Here is a 19,255-nt window from a genome sequence, read left to right on the forward strand (position 1 = left end):
AGCTTGCACCAGCCCATACATCAGCTATGCACTGGTTTTTTCAAAAGTACTTTCCTGTGAGTAAAGCTCCATGCCAAGACATGTAGTGTGATAAGTAGAGCATGGCTAGGTTTAAGCACCACACAGCCTTTAGCCTGGCACCCTTGTGGCAAACTCACAACTACCAGAGACCCTGGACATGCTGGGGCCAACACAGCACAAAGTACATACATGGCAGCGCTACTGGGAATATCTGAAAGGCTCCTTTTCCTCCTCTGAAAGCCACTGCATATTGTAGACCAGAGCTGGCCTGAGGGACAAGCAACAAGGATATACCAGATAGAAATATTAGCCCAGTGTGGGTCTGAGTAGGATATTAAAATGGCATACTCAGTGGAGTTTTAGGGCAAGCTGGGAAGATGAGTTAGCTTCCCTGCAATGAGGATGCAGGGAAAGAAGATCAGTTTTTCTAGTCACTGAACAAAGAAAAAAGGGACTGCCCAGAAATGTCTTGGTTCTCATATATGTACCTGTAAATTACTCTTACCTAAATTTTTTAAAAGATTTTATTTATTTATTTGAGAGAGAGAGAGAGCACAAGTGGGGGGCAGGGGCAGAGGGACAGGGAGAAGCAGACTCCACGCTGAGCAGAGAGCCCAATGTGGGGCTCGACTCTAGGACTCCGGGGTCATGACCTAAGTCCAAGGCAGACATTTAACCCACTGAGCCACCCAGGGTCTTTAACTTAACCTGCTTCATCTCTAAAATACACGTCAAAGATCATCACGGGTCACCATTTTTACCAATATTTTTCCACTCTGAGCCATCATCATCTCTTGGCAGAACTACTACAACAGCTTCCTGATTGGTCTTCCTCCTTCCCTGTAAGTCTTGCCACCTTACAGTTGCGTCTCCATTTGTAACGACATCGATCAGATGCCATCACTCCCCTACTGAGAAACTCTCTCGTGAAGGGTTTTTCAATAGCAGTGGGAGCCACAGTTTTAAACCCCGGGTCTGTCCTGACTACACCATGGAGGCTGCGGCTCATCCAGCCATTTTCAGACTCAGATGAGAAGCTACATCACAGGGCAGGGAAACTGCCTTATCTCGCGGCTGCCCAAGGGTTGCTCCAACCCCTGCCCAAGTTGTGTTAATGCCCCAACTGTTAACCTTTGACAATAAGAGACAGGAGACGGCACTGTTCCAAGAGGTGGTAGTTTCATATGGCCTGGCTAGAAAATCTATCACATGACCAGACAACTAGCTCGGTTTTCCTGCAAGGTCAAGGCCTGCTCAGTAATGCCTTTCCTCTTTCCTTGTCTCACCTTCTCTTTTTTCCTTCATTCTTGCTGGTGTGGGTTTGTACCATTCAATAAAACCTTAGCACCCAGATTATACTTCCAGCTCTGTTTCCTAAGGAAAAGGGCCAAAACCCTACCAGGTAGGTAAAATGCACCTTCTCTGCATTCCTATAACACCAAAAACTCTCCCCTATACTAGCACAGATTCTGGAGTCAGACAGATTATAGTGTGCCCTTAGACAAAGTTATTTTGCTTCTCTGAGCCTTGTCTTCCTTATCTGTAAATGGGGATTATAATAATGGAATCTACTTTGCAAGGCTGTTCTGAGCATTAACTGAGATTATCAAAATAAATGATGCCAGGCACACAGAAAATCTTCAACAAGACAGCCATTATTATGATTATGTCTCATTTAATCCATGTATTTCTAGTGTGTAATATATCATCTGCAACACAGTAGGTGTTCCTAATGCCTAATATGTTTACAATAATACCTTACCGCTATATTTTAAAAAAGCCCAACAGGTGGCAAAGACCGAAAAACTTGTATGGTCTCAATACAAAAGATTGAGGAATGTGTAAAAACAAATAAAATTATACATGGATGCTTGCTGGAAAATGTTCCTTTACTGCAAAATTAAAATTAAGTTAATTTTACTTGTGGGTTTTTGTTTTTTTTTTTCCTCTCCAACATGGAAAAACAGTTAAGTACAGATGTAGTGACCTTTAGGCACAAGATACATTCCTGAGGAGATGTACATAAATTAGGGTTTCTGTAAATTAAACCACATTTCACATGTGTTCAGGAAAAATCACTCTTTAAATGACTTCAACAGAGAATCCTGTGGTAAGCTGCTTTAAATGGTTGTAAATTTTAATTGTTTTAAAATGAAGCTCTCTTCACATACATTGATTATGTTGATTTATAATTTTGGCATATCTTAGATTAAGTTTTTATAAGGAAAAAAATATCAATCAATATATTAAAGTCACAGGATTGATCATCAGAGCTATGATGTTTATTTTTCTAGTACAGCAAACTGAAAAGAACCAAAAAGATTTCTTCATAATCAGTGTTAATATGGAAGATTCCCGAAAATAAAACTACACATGAGTGCTTATATATATTTATACAGTCTTTTGTGGATATATGTGTGTATCTGAGTACTACACACATACAAAGCCCACATTAAAAAAAAAGGCAGAAAATACATCAGAATGCTAATAATGATTATATCTACATGGTAGTTAAACAGGTGACTTTCACTTTTCTTATTATGCTTTTCTTTATTTTCAAAATTTCTACAGTACATGCGTTATTGTTTTAAAAGGTCTCAAAAAAGATTTTTAAAAGAAATGAGCTACTCATTTTTGATACTTTCAGTTTTGCTACAATGTTGGAAAAGTCACCAGGTTTCATTCTCTGAAAGCATTTCTTTGTTCATCTTGAATTTATGACTGAAAGGAAACAATATTGATATTTCTGGCAATCAGTTTTATGATCTCTAGTTTTCCGGATGGTCAAGCCACATTCCTACCTCTATGACTCTACTGAAGGTACACAGGTATTGCTCTGCTTCCTGTAAATGCAGAAGGTAAACACTGTGTCCTTGGGAGTAGTTAGGCAATGCTCCTAGACAGGATTTTAGACATCTGTCTTTCTTACAGGAAGATGCACAATTTTCCCGGCAGAAGTTGGCAACCTTGAGGATTCCTCTTTGCATTGGGAATCTGTGTCTTTAGCTATACTACCATATACCGACCCTCAATCAGAGGCTTATCAGAGAGTTCTAAAATGGTTTGTGCAGATCACTGACTGGAACGCCTGCCTTTCTAGCAAATTCTCCATTCTGCAGGTAACGTATTAAGGTCTAGCTTCTTTCCTCCTCTCCCTTTGCCAGTCTTTTTTTTTTAAAGCCACATGTTAAGCACTCACAAGCCACAGGTTAGTCTCCTTTATTCTGGAAGGAAAACAATAAAACCATGGTACTTCTCCCAAGAATCATGAAAGTTGCCCTTCTTAAATCCAACAACTACTATCCTGGGTATTGTCCACTATCTTTAGAGTTCTGAGTCCAAAAGTTTCTGGACAGTGATCATATTGCCAAAAAAAAAAAGTGACTCAATATTTAACCTCCTCCATTTTAATACTTTGGGTTTTTTTACCTTTTTTTTTTTTTTAAAAAAGATTTTATTTATTTATTTGAGAGAGAGAGAGTGAGTGAGAGAGAGCACAAGCCAGGGTGGGGAGAGGCAGAGGGAGAAGCAGACTCCCCGCTGAGCAGGGAGCCGGATGCGGGGCTGGATCCCAGGACCCTGGGATCATGAACTGAGCCAAAGGCAGACGCTTAACTGACTATGCCACCCAGGCGTCCCTCTTTTTTGTTTTTGTTTTGTTTTGTTTTTACCTTTTGATAGAGTGTATTTACAGCACTTACTCGACACTCTGATACCCAGAGCCCACAGGATCAAAAGAAAGACATATTAAGATATTAAGAGTTGTTCTGCTTCTAGCTCAACGTCATTGACCAGCAGGGAAATGCAAATCAAAACCAGAATGAGATACTACTTCATACCCATTAGGATGGCTATTATCAAAAAACAAACAAACAAACAAAAAAAAACAGAAGAGAAAATAACAAGTGTTGGCAAGGATGAAAGGAAAATGGAACTCTTGTGCATTGCTGATGGAAGTATAAAATGGCACTGGTACTGTAGAATACAGTTTGGCCGTTTCTCAAAAAGTTAAACACAGAATTACCATATGATACACACAAAAGAATTGAAATCAGAAACTCAGTAATTGTATAATAATGTTCGTTGCAGCATTATTCACAGTAGCCAAAAAGAAACCACCTAAATGCCTATCAACAGATGAATGGGTAAACAGAATGTCAAATATACGCACAATGGAATATCATTCAGCCTTAAAAAGGAATGAAATTATGACACACACTATCTTGAAAACACTATACTAAGTGAAATAATCCAGATACAAAAGGCCTAACGTTCTATGATTTCACTTATGCAGTACCTACAATAGGCAAATTCATAGAGTCCGGAAAGTAGAACAGAGGTTACCAGGGGCAGGAGGACGAGAGAGAGGAGTGACTGTTCAACAGATACAGAGCTCCTGCTTAGGATGATGAAAAAGCTCTGAAAACAGCAGGGATGACTGCACAACACTGCAAATGTACTTCATGCCCTTGAACTATACATTTTTAAATGGTTAAAATGATAAATTTTAAAAAAGAAATAAATGACAGCTTAAAGAAAAATAATAACAACGTAGTATGGATGTATAACACACATAAAAGTAAAATGTGTAATAAAAGCACAAAGATTGGGGTGCCTGGGTGGCTCAGTCGTTAAGCGTCTGCCTTCGGCTCAGGTCATGATCCCAGAGTCCTGGGATTGAGGTTCGCATCGGGCTCCCGGCTCATCAGGGAGTCTGATTCTCCCTCTACCCCTCCCCCCTGCCTGTGATCTCTCTCTCTCTCAGATAAATAAATAAAACCTTAAAAAAAAAAAAAAGCACAAAGACTGGGAGGAGAGAGATGGAAGTATATATTGTTAGGTTCTTATAAAGTCTTATGGTTCAACTGAAGCGATATAATACCACTTGAGGGCTGACTGTGATGCCAGAGATACAGGATATATATATGATATATATATATGATTATATATATGATTGCTAAAGCAATCACTGAAATAAGAAAACAAAGAGTTATGGCTCAAAAGCCAACCAAAAAGATAAAAAGTAGTTTATTAGAACCTACTCGGAAGTATAATTAAGTCAATGAAAATAAATGGCAAAAGCACTTACTGCCCAGACTGGTGATGTAAAGCCTAGAATTGCAGCTTTAGCTCCATCAGCAACATATGGAATAATATTTTCTCCCAGACGTGTATCTCTGAACAAGGCTCTAAGGATATTTAAAGCATGAACCTAGAATAAAAATCTGAAAATTAGTGGTGGGTTGAAGACCATGTTAATTCTAAATCTGTACAGATCTAATAGTTAACCTCAAAATTTTAAAAAAAATTACTGAATTATAAGAAATTTATTTCTTCTTGTAATCCACAAATGAAAAAGCAGACTTTAATAAAACAACTATTATCTGATAAATCAATTTTTTTTAAGTAAGATTTGAACAATGCAATAAAAAAAGCTTGATCCAATGGACAGATATAGAATCCTGCACCTAACAAGTAGAGACAACATGTTCTTTTCAAGTACACATGAAACATTTATTTTTAAAAATGACTCCAAACCTAGCCACAGATAAAATTTCAACAAATACCAAATAATTAAAATCTTACAGATTGTGCTCTGATTACAGTGGAATTAAGTTAGAAACTGATTTCTTTAAATATGTTTAAAACTGATACTTTTTTTTTTTTAAGATTTTATTTATTTATTCGACAGAGATAGAGACAGCCAGTGAGAGAGGGAACACAAGCAGGGGGAGTGGGAGAGGAAGAAGCAGGCTCATAGCGGAGGAGCCTGATGTGGGGCTCGATCCCATAACGCCGGGATCACGCCCTGAGCCGGAGGCAGATGCTTAACCTCTGTGCCACCCAGGTGCCCCTAAAACTGATACTTTTAAAAACACTGGTCAAAGAAAAATTTTTTTTAATATTTAAAGCTGAATAACAACCAAGATGCTACACATCAACATTTGTGAGATACACTGTGAGTAGAACTTAAAAGAAATGCATGCATTACATGCTTCTATAAAGACTAAAAATAAATATGCTAAATGTCCAATTAAGATGATAGAGAAAGAACAATAAATTCAAAATAGAAAAAGAAAATTTAAAAGAGCAGAAAATTTGAAAAGAGCCATGACAGAAACAAGACCATTAACAAACCCAAAGTTGATACTTTGAAATAGAAACAAACCTCTGACTAACCAAGAAGAGAGATAAGAAAATAAGCAGTATTGTGAGAATATCAAAGATGACATGACTACAGATACATCAGAGAATAAAGCAAAAATACTACTATGAATAATACTATCCTAATCAATTTGAAAAATTAAGTCAAAATGGACAGTTTCCCAGGAAATAGAATTTATCCAAAAAAATTCAAGGAGAAATTTAAAAGCTAGATAGATGTTAGCATTACATAAAGGAAATCAACAGATAAAAATCCTACCCAGCGATCAAAAACAAAAAAAACAGGGGTGCCTGGGTGGCGCAGCGGTTAAGCGTCTGCCTTCGGCTCAGGGCGTGATCCCGGCCTTCTGGGATCGAGCCCCACATCAGGCTCCTCTGCTATGAGCCTGCTTCTTCCTCTCCCACTCCCCCTGCTTGTGTTCCCTCTCTCACTGGCTATCTCTATCTCTGTCTAATAAATAAATAAAATCTTTAAAACAAACAAACAAACAAACCCAACCTAGTAACTACAACAATTACCAAAAAAACAGACCCACATGGTTTTATGTATGAATTCTACCAAATATTCAAAGAATAGATAATCCCAATTTACATAAACTCTTTAGAGTAGAAAAGACTCCCAAATTTATTTTATCAGTCTAGCACAGCCTGGCTATAAATATGAGGTAAGGACAACTACTTTGGGAAAATGGTAATGTCTACTAAAGCTTAATATACAACATACCCAATAACCACTTCCAGGTATCTACTGAAAAGAAATGTACATCTATGTTCACCATTAGGCATGTACGAGAATGTTTGTAAAAGTACTATTTTTAATAACCCAAATTAAAAAACTACCCAAATGTTCATCAACAGAAGAATGAAGTTATATAATATTACATGGGAATGAAAATGAATAAATCACAATTTGGACCATAAACATAACATTGGTCAAGAGAAATCATATCAAAAGAGTATATAATGTATGGTTTCATTTTTTTTTTTAAAGATTTTATTTATTTATTCAACAGAGATAGAGACAGCCAGCGAGAGAGGGAACACAAGCAGGAGGAGTGGGAGAGGAAGAAGCAGGCTCATAGCAGAGGAGCCTGATGTGGGGCTCGATCCCATAATGCCAGGATCACGCCCTGAGCCGAAGGCAGACGCTTAACCGCTGTGCCACCCAGGCGCCCCTCATTTATTTAAAATAAAATAAAATTAAATTAAATTTAAAAAACAGTTAAAACTAAAAAGGGTGGTTAAAGTTAGGCTAGTGGTTACCCTCGGGGAAAAGGTACTGATGCTAAAACAGGTGCTAAAATGTTCTATCTCTTGCTACACAACTGTGTTCACCTTGTGAAACTTTACTGTGGTGCATACATGATTTATACATGTCTTTGTAGTGCTAGAATTCAATAAAAATTTTACATAAAAAAATAAGGACAGGTACAGCATGAAAAAGGAAAACCACAGGCCAATCACACTTATGAATCCAGTGAAAATATGCAAAAAATGTTTTTAATAACTTTTAAGTGAATCTAGCAAAGTGTAAAAAAAAATTCAACATGTCAAAGTTGTGGGTTTGGTCTGTATGCAAAGATGCTATTATATGAAAAATCAACATATTCATATTTACAAATTCTAAACAGAAACATTTAGGGGCGCCTGGATGGCTCAGTCATTAAGCGTCTGCTTTCGGCTCAGGGCATGATCCCAGGGTCCTGGGATCAAGCCCCGCATCAGGCTCCCTGCTCCACTGGGAAGCCTGCTTCTTCCTCTCCCACTCCCCCTGCTTGTGTTCCCTCTCTCGCTGGCTGTCTCTCTCTCTGTCAAATAAGTAAATAAAATCTTTTTAAAAAATAAATAAAATAAAAAGAAACATTTAACTCACAAGACACTTGAAAGCATTCAGTAAAATTTGATTTCCTCAATGAGATATAAGATAGATTTAAACCTACAACAAATATCAGAAACAACACAAGGCCACCTGCTATCTCCATTTCTATACAAACCATACATCAGGTTCCAGCCAACAGAATAAGAAAAATGTTCTATGAATAAGAACTAGAAAGGTCAAATACATTTAGCATTATTCACTGAGGATATTATTATCCATAAAGAAAATCCAGAAGAATTTAAATATAAGTCATTAGTTGTAGTATAGCAATTGCTGACACGACTTTTTTTATATTGATTCTTCCAGTCCATGAACATGGATTTTTTTCTCCATTTATTCAGATCTTCTTGTATGTCTTTCATTATTTTTAAAAATAATTTTCTATAGAAGTCTTACAGATCTTTTGTGAGATTTAATTCTACATATTTTATAATTTTTCTAGCAATTGTAAACGGTATTTTAAAGATTATATTGTATGTTGCTGGTGTGTATAAATGCAATTAATTTTGGGGGTTATTGTTGTGCTTACATTCAACACAAAGTCATTTTTCCCAAACAAATCAATAAATAAATTCCAACCAAAATTCAAAAAGGGGTTTTGTTGACCTTAACAAGCTGATTCTATAACTATATGGACGAGCAATGAAACGAATAAAGCCAAGATAATTCCAAAGGGAAAAAAGAGAGATTCACTCTACCAGATACCAAAACTTATTAAAAAGATAGTAATTAAAATAGTGATTTTGGCTCAGGGATAGACTAACAGACCAATAAAACAGAGCACACAAACAGATACGCATATCAATAAAAACAGTACATGAAAGATAAAAGGGTGTTATAAATCAAGGGGAGAGGATATCCTACATCAAAAATGCTTGTATATTAATTATACAAATGGAAAATAATAAAATTTTTTTCTTATTTTACACACAAAGAAAAACAATTTACAGGTGGTGTAAAGACAGAAATGTGAGAAGTAAAACTCTAAAACTTTAAAAAGAAAATATAAAATATCGTTCTGACCTTGGGGTATTTTAAACAAGATCCAAATGCACAAACCATAAAAGAAAAAGCTGACATACTCCACTTGATTAAAATTTAAAACTTCCATGCAATAATAGCATAAGCAAAGTGAAAGGAGAAGCCACAGATTGGGAGAAGGTATGTGTAACACAAATAACCAAAAAGGAATATTGTTATCAGGAAAATCATTTTTTTAAAGATTTTTTATTTATTTATTTGAGAGACAGAGCAGGAGTCGGGGGTGGGGATGCAGAGGGAGATGGCAGAGCAGACCCCTCCCCAGCAGGGAGCCCAAAGCAGGGCTTGATCCTAGGACCCTGAAATCATGACCTGAGCCAAAGGCAGACAGATGCTTAACCAACTGAGCCACCCAGGCATCCCAGAAAAATCATTTTAAAACAGCAAAAAACCCAACTCCTACAAGACAAAGACAAATAACCAAGTTAAAGGCAGCCAAAAAGTCTTTAAATGGGGGGGCGCCTGGGTAGCGCAGTCATTAAGCGTCTGCCTTCGGCTCAGGGCGTGATCCTGGCGTTCTGGGATCGAGCCCCACATCAGGCTCCTCCGCTATGAGCCTGCTTCTTCCTCTCCCACTCCCCCTGCTTGTGTTCCCTCTCTCGCTGGCCGTCTCTCTGTCAAATGAATAAATAAAATCTTAAAAAAAAAAAATGGGCAATTCACAGAAGTAATCCAGACACAAGAAAAAATGTTAAAGCTAGCCAGGTATCAGAGAAATGTGAAATAAAACTGGGAAGCCATTTCACATGAAGCAGAAAGGCAGAAACTATGCATACCGAAACACCATTCAGAAATTACAATGAACTTGGGGCACCTGGGTCCATCGGCTCAGGTCAGGATCTGCCGTTGTGGGACTGAGGCCTGCAACAGGCTTCACGCTCAGCACACAGTCTACTTCAGATTCTCTCTCCCCTTCCCCCTCCCACCCCCATGCCCTTCCCCTGCTCACACTCCCTCTAAAATCAATCAATCTTAAAAAAAAAAAAAAAAAAGAAATTACAACGAACTTACAGCTCACTCACCTTGAAAAATAATGTTTATTGTAAACACCCAAACTTTGAAAAGATGTATGGATAATACCATTTATGCTTTTAAAAAAAAGTTCATAAAAGAATGAAAAACGTGCACGGAAAAACTGAGATTAGTGATTATAGCTGAGGGGGAGAAAGGGACACGGGATGTGGAGGAGCCCACAGTGCATACAATTCCATCAACAATGTTTTACTTCTTCAGCTTAGAATTGGTTTCATAGATGTTCATCGTTCACTGTACATTTTTATATCTGAAATGTTTCACAGATATCTAATAAAAATAATAAGAAATACACCACGAAAGGGGAGAAGGAAAGCAAATTATCAACTAATGCCTAGAAGACTAGTCAGAGACAACATTTTTAAATTTTACCAATTTAATAAAAATGACCACTAAGATGCCATGAATGATCCTGAAGCAGAGTAGGACAAGAATTATCCAATACTCTTTAAAATCAAACACTATTATTTTTAGATGTTCTCATAAAAAAGTAGCACTTTTTTAAAGTGAGAGTCTAAGAAAATGGAACCAAATTGTATTTTTCACAGTTCGCTGGGAAAAAAATCTAAAACTGATCATTTCTGAAAGGTGATTAGTAACATTTTAAAAATTTGAGAGAAATAAGGAAATTTCACATTTTATAGTCACAGGCCAGAAAGTGTCATGCTAATAAACCCCATCCTTTTCCACTAGTCACACTCTGGCCCATGGGCTAGACCCCTCCCACAGGCTCTGAAATAAAACCGCATGTACAAACGTACTGTACCCGATTGACGAGTCAGCTCTTCTGTTCCCTGACCTAGCCTGGGCGTCCTACAGTTGGGAGGAAAGTCCTACTATAAAGCATTTACTGAGAAAGCCTAGACAAGATGTACTTGAAGGTATTTACTATTATGGAGTGGAGTAGAGCTGCGAGGATTACTTACCCCAACTTCTCACTCATACTCATACACACACACACACACACACACTCGCACACAATTAACCCAGCTGCAGCAGTAACTAAAAGAGACTAAATATTAGCTAAAATTAAAATATGAATATACCAAAAGTTAGACAATTCATTTTAGGGAAAGATCAGCTACTGAATTACAAAATGTGTATCAACTCAAAGAAGCACACATGAAATTTTAAGTAATAGCACATTCATTTAAAAAAACTTCAGATGCAAGAGCAGTATTATAAAATACCTTACCTAAGTTGGATGTTTTCACCAGATTTTAAAAATAGTTCATTTTGGTCAATATATATCAACTAAAGCAATGATTTATTTCGTGGACAGGAAAGGCCAACAAAACAAAAAACAAAAAATCCAGATCAAGCTTCAAATGCCTGCCCCATTTTCAAGAATTCTACATCTTTAGCAGATATTTTTTTTTCTTTTTTGGTAAAGCGAAGATTTAAAATCACTGCCTTCCTAGCAGGATTTGAATATTTCCATTATTACCTGGGGGACGGTGCTCTTTGAGTCATCTGTAGGCCCAGCCAAGGTGATTAACTCTTTCATTGTTATCTTCAACAAATCCATTTTGCCTTTCTTAGGTTCAGATGCCAATAGCGCCTACGGAAAAACAAAACAAAAATTAACGAGGCTCTGATTTTACATACACCTATTAGCTACTTCCCAGAATCAATCTCAAAATGCAAAATCTCCCTATAGAAACATGTGGTATCAAGTAAGCTAATTAAGCCATGTGGCCTTGGACAAGTAGCTTAACCTCGCCACCCCTGGGATTCTTCATCTGAAAAATTCGGTGATGGTGATATCATGGAACCTCTAAAGTCATTTCCAGTTTTGCTTATTAACAATAGAATTCTAAGAGGTTGAGAGAATGGCTCTTGTTGACCACTCTTATAGGACCATAACTAGGTGGCAGGTCTCAGATAAAATAAGCAAGTCAGTTTTTGTAACAAATTTCCCAACACGAAAATTCTCTTTAGTTAAAAGACAAAACAAAAAAACAAAAAACAAAAAACAAAAAAACCCCAACACCTATGGATTAAATTTCTAGCAAGGATTTGGAAACTCCCTGGAGACTGATCAGTTACTTAATTCTTTACCAAAGAGTCTCTCTACCTGGAGGACTATCAAATTGTAGCACTGGAAACTCCATGAGCAAGAGACAATACTACAAACTCCAAAGAGGTCCTATGTTTGAATTTTCAAGAGCTGCTTATTTACTTTGTGTCTAACATTTTGCCAATACACAATAAACATTAAAATAAGGTATCAAACTACCTGAGGCATTAAAAAGGAATGAAGTACTGATACGTGCTACAACATGGATGGATTTTGAAACATGCTAAGTGAAAGAAGCCAGACACGAAGGCCGCACATTATATGATTCCATTTATATGACATGTCCAGGATAGGCAAATCTCTAGAAACAGAATATAGATTAGTGGTTGTGGAGAACTAGGAGTAGCAGGGATTACTTCATTTATAGCTACTAGCTCCCAAGAGTGAAAGTTTCAAGCCACTCAGCTTCTTCGGAAGCTTTTATAATCCATAAAAGAGGAACACCCAAACTAAGTTAAGTTTAAAAGAAAAATGTATCATAGTATATTTATGCTCAGAAAACATATATACTATTTTTCTAATGACCACTCAAAACAATTTCATATCTGTCTGCACAAAAGATAAGTTCATAAACTAAGTAGGGCAGTGTTTCTCCACAGTTAACACTAAAGAAAGGTTTCCATGAGAACATAACTTATTGGTAAATTATGCTTTGAGGAATGGGACATCTCTGAGCAGATTTTTCTAATAATTTATTTTTTATTTATTTTTTTTAAGATTTTATTTATTTATTCGACAGAGATAGAGACAGCCAGCGAGAGAGGGAACACAAGCAGGGGGAGTGGGAGAGGAAGACGCAGGCTCCTAGCGGAGGAGCCTGATGTGGGGCTCGATCCCATAACGCCGGGATCACGCCCTGAGCTGAAGGCAGACGCTTAACCGTTGTGCCACCCAGGCGCCCCAGATTTTTCTAATAATTTAGATTTTACTCAACTAACATAAATAAGAGAGTTATATCCAATTACTGAGATGTCTCCTTGAAACCATGGCTTTTGTTCCGTCAAGAGCTGTGGGCATAGTTATGACACTCTTCCCAAGGATGGGCTAAGTGAATGCATGTCCAGATTGCTCTGTCACTGTGACCAACATTTAGTACTGGATGGGAACCAAAGGGAATAAGCACACAGCACAAACACACAACTAGACCTTGCTATTGTGTTAACATTTGTCCTCAGACAGACGAATGAGGCAAAAACACACTAGGTCAGAATGAATTATAGGCAGGAGATAAACCAAACTGAAGTGGGACGGGTCAAATCAGAGAGGAGTTAATTTCTGAAGGTCACCAAAACCCACCCAGCAGAGCTACCTCAATGATCTCTGTATCACATCAACAACCCGCAAGTGATGTCCACTGTCATCACACAATGATGACGTTGGAAATTTGGGGGAGGAATAAGAAAGAGAAGGAAAAAATGTAGGTAGGGGCACTTAAAACAAAGACTTCGTTTCACTTATTATCATTGCTTTTATTACACCACCCCCATTCCTGGACTGCATCCTACTGACTATTAAACAAAGAACTTTCAGGTCAGGGTCTAATTTAGTATTGTGAGGACTTTGGTTTTTATTCACTGCATTCACAAGGGTGACCGCCTCTTCAATTCAACACCGTGGACATAAAATATTCTCCTATCAACTAGCGATATCTGGGCGTGCTGATATGAAGTGATCTTTAAGGTATAATGTTAGGTGAAAAAAAGCAAGGGAAAAACAGTGTGTGTAATACGCTTTCTTCTGTGTTCAAAAAAACACACACCCATTCAGTCAGGCTGTCTGGGCTTCAAGTCTTAGCTCCGCTCACACTATCTCTGGGGCTTTTGGCAAATTACTTCACTTCCTTAAGCCTCAGTTTCTTCATCTACAACATATGCATGATCACAGGACGCACCTCATAGGGCTTGAGGAAAGATTAAATAAGGTAACATACGTGAAATAACTACTAAATGTTAGCTACTATTAGGATTAAAATTATTTTGTGCATGGACATTTTACGAAGGATTCAAAAGAAACTGTTACTACCGGTTGCTTACAGAGAGAGTCTTAAGGGTCTTGAAATAACAGGAAGACTATTTTTTCTAATTCAAAAAGAAAAAGGTAACATGTACACTTCCTAGAAGTGAGCAGTGAATGTGCCACAGTGATGTCTGCCTACTTAATGACCAGGCGGAAATCTATACCACCCTCTGTTCACATTACAAGACTGACCTCGTGGAGGGTTTGTTCCAAGAACAGATCTGTCACGGGAACACACTGTCCACACATACAACAAAGCCACAAATGCTATAGTACTTAAAACACAGAACTGTTCCTTATGCAATATGCTTACTCACATGTCAAGGGGATTGTCAAAAGACAAATAAAACAAATTATCAAAAGACAAACAGCTACGTCCTGTGGATAAGCACCTGTATGTAGAAAGGAATGCCAGCACTGCGTCTTGTAGCACAGAGTTTAGATGAAGGATCACTGCATTTAACTTCCTCTAAAACATTCCATAGCCACTGTTCCGGTAGCTTTTGCAGACTCACATTGGGGCACCTAAAAGGCATATGTAAAGCAAACATTTGGAATAATCAGGTACCAAAAGGTAAAAGTACAAACTATTGATACACACCAACATTGTTAGAAAAGAATAAATATTCTTACATTTGGAAGGAGGGAAACTAAAATTTGTCTCCCGTTTTACTTTTCACTTATTTTCCTCTTTCACTTATTTTCCTTAAAGATTCCACTTCTTACAAAAGCATATAAAGCATGTGTCTTGTCTGCAAAATAAGCTTTAATACCACGGCTTACAACCACAGTTAAAATGTTCTGATCTTCTGATGTTAATAAAATTCTTACAGATAATCTATACTACAAAACTCAAGATTTCCAACAAAGAGAATATAATTTTAATATAATTTATGATCTATCTTTATAAAGATTATTTATATTCAGAGAAAACACATATTAAGGTATATTTTAATAATCATTTTCATGTCTTTCAAAATGTGGCCCCCCACAAAATTTTCAACCAGATCCTATGGAGAATTAATAAAGCAAGTTGGGATAAACATTTTGAGGTTATCTGGATATTGCTGTTAGTGAGATTCTGCTCTATTATACTGTTATTCTAGAGTGCTTAAGAACATTTTATTTTAAAAAAATATTTGGGCACCTGGGTGGCTCAGTCAGTTAAGTGTCTGCCTTCGGCTCCGGTCATGATCCCAGGGTCCTGGGATCACATCCCAAATCAGCCTCCCGGCTCAGCCAGGAGCCTGCTTCTCCCTCTGCCTCTGCCACTCCCCCTGCTTGTGATCTCTCTCTTTCTCACTCTGTGTCAAATAAATAAAGTCTTAAAAAAAAAATCCTTTTTAACCTTATGCCTTACCAGGTTATATAATATTATCTTAAGAAACAGTATATTCAGTAGTAGACAATTATTTTAGGAGGATCATAATTGGATTTAACTAAAAATATATGGAAAATAAAGAGATGAGGTCCAAAGAAAAAGAAAAAAATATTTTTTTACATTGAGGAAGACATTCTGTAGACAGATAACTGATTTCTTTTTTCCCCCCAAAGATTTTATTTATTTATTTGAAAGAGAGAGAGCACAAGCAGGGAGGAGAGGGAGAAGCAGACTCCCCGTTGAGCAGGGAGCCTGATGCGGGCTGGATCCCAGCACCCTGATCATGACCTGAAGCAAAGACAATGCAGGACTGGCTTATAGAAAATGCTGCAGTCTAAAGTCAAGTGTCCTATAGGGATTCACTATATGGGAAAAACTAAGGGGGAAAAGGAACTGTAAGAGATAAGGAGTATTCTCCTATTTCCTTACTTTCCTTTCAAGTGCACTGAAATACCAGTACAATAAATACTAGCTCAGTAATGCTCCTCCAAACTGTCTGTGAGCCTCTCCTAAACCTCCCTGACCCGGCACACAGAGGTTCTAGCAAAACTAACCAATCTGAAAAGGGCAGGCAGGTCTAAGACAAGAGCAGGCCACCTCACTATGCATCATGCCTCCTTGCCTGAACTTACAAGGGCTCGTGACTGTTAACAAATCTTGATCTAATTCCTTTTCCATCTTAATCAAATATTCCAGCTTGATTCTAACCTTAAAAGTTTTTCCACATTTCGATAGGACTTTCTGTTATAGTAAGGTTGTGCACTTCGCTGATTCCCATTCTAACATACGTGCCACCCACACACATACACGCACACACACATACACATACTCTCTTCATATTCCCAACTCAGCATTTGTTTATGATCTCCGTACTTACCCCTAGTCATACAAATCAGCAAAACTGCCTCCAAATATTACATCTCACAAGGACCTTTCCTTTCTCAGAGCCTCTAATGTACTTTGAGGAACTATTAGGCACAAGGTGTGCCCCTACGGGGTCAGTACGGTGCCATGGACGGGTTGACTCTGAGCTGGACTCGAGGACGTGCGGGCAGGAAGGCCCACCTGTGTGGGCTTGAGGGAGCCAGAGATTAGATGACTGAGAAAATAGTTTAAGGCCCCAGAGGCAATTCCCTAATTTAGATTCTTGGCTATTGTAATTACAAACAGTTAACCAGGCCTATTTATCTCCTTGAGTGTTACACACTAAGACTAAATGCTCCTTGTTAATTTGGGGAATTTGAAAACAAAGATTAGAGAATACTTAAGGAGGTAAAGGCTGGCAAAGTGCCCTCACCAGAGCCCTTTCTGGCCCACTGCCAAGGATCCGGGACCTCAGGAGCTCTGGGAAACGCTCAAGGCACCAGCTCCTCCCATCTAGTCCACAAAGTCCTCTGCTTTGGAATTCCCCAGGATCATACCGGCTTTTCTGCAGAACCCTTCAGTTGTCTGGTTTTCAATGTGGACTTTGCACTAGACCCTATTTCTCTGATTCCCTAGCTTCCTAGCTGTGCATCCCAGGCCAGTCCTGCCCCCATGGCCACACAAGAAAATTAGTCCAATAATAGAATTCCTACCCTTCTTAGTAAAATGAAACATGCTGTATTTTAAACAAAATAAACTTACAAGTTTTGTTTAAATTATCATACTGTAAATATATTTGCCTGCCACTAAGTAAAGAAAAATAAACATTTACCGAATGTCTTTTATAATCAGATACAACACTAGACTTTTCACATCTTATCTTTGCAACAAACAAGTCTGTGAAAAGGTATGATTTTCCCCAACTGACAGGTAGGAGAGTACGTGATAGTGGTCAGGAGGATAGACTACAGAGCCAAATTATTTAGAGAGAAAGCACATAGAATTCCTGCTCTGCCATCTAATAGTGGTGTGATCCAGGACAAGTTATGAAACCTCCCCATTTCTCACTTTCCTCTTCCATAAATTGAAAGCTTTTGGGAGGATTAAATGAGTTTGTCCTGGTGAAGTATCTAATATGTTCTTAACAGGTTGTTTTCTAAAATTATTATCTATTATTGGGGTATGTGGCTGGCTCAGTCAGCGGAGCATGCGACTCTTGATCTTGGGGTTGTAAGTTTGAGCCCCACTATGGATGTGGAGATTACTTAAAAATTTAAATCTTAAAAAAATAAAATAAAATTATTATCTATTATTATCCATTATTATGAGAAAAGTAAGCTTTAAAGAGTTTCATTGAACTGGTAGAGATGGAACAGTTGGTTTATGTTTTGACAAGCCATGCCCCGGCACATATTAATAATAACCAAAATATGCAAATAGAACCCCAAAACCAACTGAGCTCAAAAGCAAGATAATTATCTGGGTAAAACAGAAGAGAAATGCAAAGTAGCGAGAGTGCTGATACCAGAGATCAGCTGGGTTACAGCTCTAGAAGCAGCAATGATGGCCCCGAAGTCAGTTCCTGAGGAGAAACTCACCTTACTCCCAGGAAATGGGAAATTTCAGGGGCTTCCTCTTCCATGAAAGGAAACTGAAAAGGGCTACTGCCAGAGCTGCAGCAGTAGGAAAAGTCATGGGCCCAGGGAAAGCCCGAACCAGGCTGACTACTAGCTTGGTGACCAGATCTGTAACATCCCCAGTATTACTTTGGGTGGGAGCTTGGTGACCGGATCTACTGGTAACATCCCCAGTATTACTTTGGGTGGGAGACCCAAAATGCCACTATCTAATCTAGTTTCTCTGATAGAGAGGAATAAGCCAAAGGAGAATAAATAGAAACCAAAAAGACTCCTAATCATCTAGTCAGCAAATCATAATTCAAAACAGAGATGTTTTATATTAAGAAAAACTATCTTAAAAAGCAATAATCTGAACATAAGGTCACTCCATATGAAACTTAATTTTACAGAGTTGTCTGACAAAGACCTTAAAATAACTGTTTAGAACACCCAAGAGACAGGGAATAACTTCTATTTTAAAAAAGAGTAAGAAATTATGAAAAACAGGGTTGAGGTGGAGGCCTGGGTGGCTCAGTTGTTTAAGCATCTGACTCTTGATTTCAGCTCAGGTAATAATCTTAGGGTCGTGAAATGGAGCCCCTCGTTGGGCTCAGTGCAGAGTCTGCTGGAGATTCTCTCTCCCTTTCCCTCTGCCCCTCCCCCAGCTCACACTCGCATGCACACTCTCTAAATAAATAAAATCTTTAAGGGGCGCCTGGGTGGCACAGCGGTTAAGCGTCTGCCTTCGGCTCAGGGCATGATCCCGGCGTTGTGGGATCGAGCCCCACATCAGGCTCCTCCACTATGAGCCTGCTTCTTCCTCTCCCACTCCCCCTGCTGGTGTTCCCTCTCTCGCTGGCTGTCTCTATCTCTGTCAAATAAATAAATAAAATCTTTAAAAAAAAAAATAAAATCTTTAAAAAAAAAGAAAAGAAAGATATTGGAAACACTGGAAATAAAAATGTACTTTCAAAATTAAAAAAAAATAACAGATAAGATGAATTCTAGAGAATTAATGACTCAGATAACAGTTTTCTGGGAAACGTACCCAAAACAATACAGAGAAAGAAGACAAAAACATGAAATATATACGTGCACACATGTATATGTGTCTGTGTGTACATACATAATACGATAGCTTGAGAGAAACCAATATG

At 38.0% G+C, this 19,255-nt stretch overlaps 1 protein-coding gene across 4 annotated transcripts in view; it reads right to left on the minus strand.

Annotated features, from left to right (window-relative positions):
• Positions 1-19,255, minus strand: part of THADA (THADA armadillo repeat containing) — a 317,055-nt gene that overhangs the window by 230,731 nt on the left and 67,069 nt on the right. For all 4 annotated transcript variants that reach the window (XM_045771620.2, XM_087863348.1, XM_087863349.1 and 1 more), the window contains exons 23-25: positions 14,627-14,759; positions 11,586-11,699; positions 5,111-5,233 (exon numbers count right to left, since the gene is read on the minus strand). In XM_045771620.2, coding sequence (XP_045627576.2) covers positions 5,111-5,233; positions 11,586-11,699; positions 14,627-14,759 — 370 coding nt within the window. The remainder of the gene's footprint in view (positions 1-5,110; positions 5,234-11,585; positions 11,700-14,626; positions 14,760-19,255) is intronic.

Source organism: Ursus americanus, chromosome 7 (genome assembly GCF_024610735.1).
Source record: "Ursus americanus isolate L20-20 chromosome 7, mUrsAme1.1.p, whole genome shotgun sequence".
NCBI lineage: Eukaryota > Metazoa > Chordata > Mammalia > Carnivora > Ursidae > Ursus > Ursus americanus.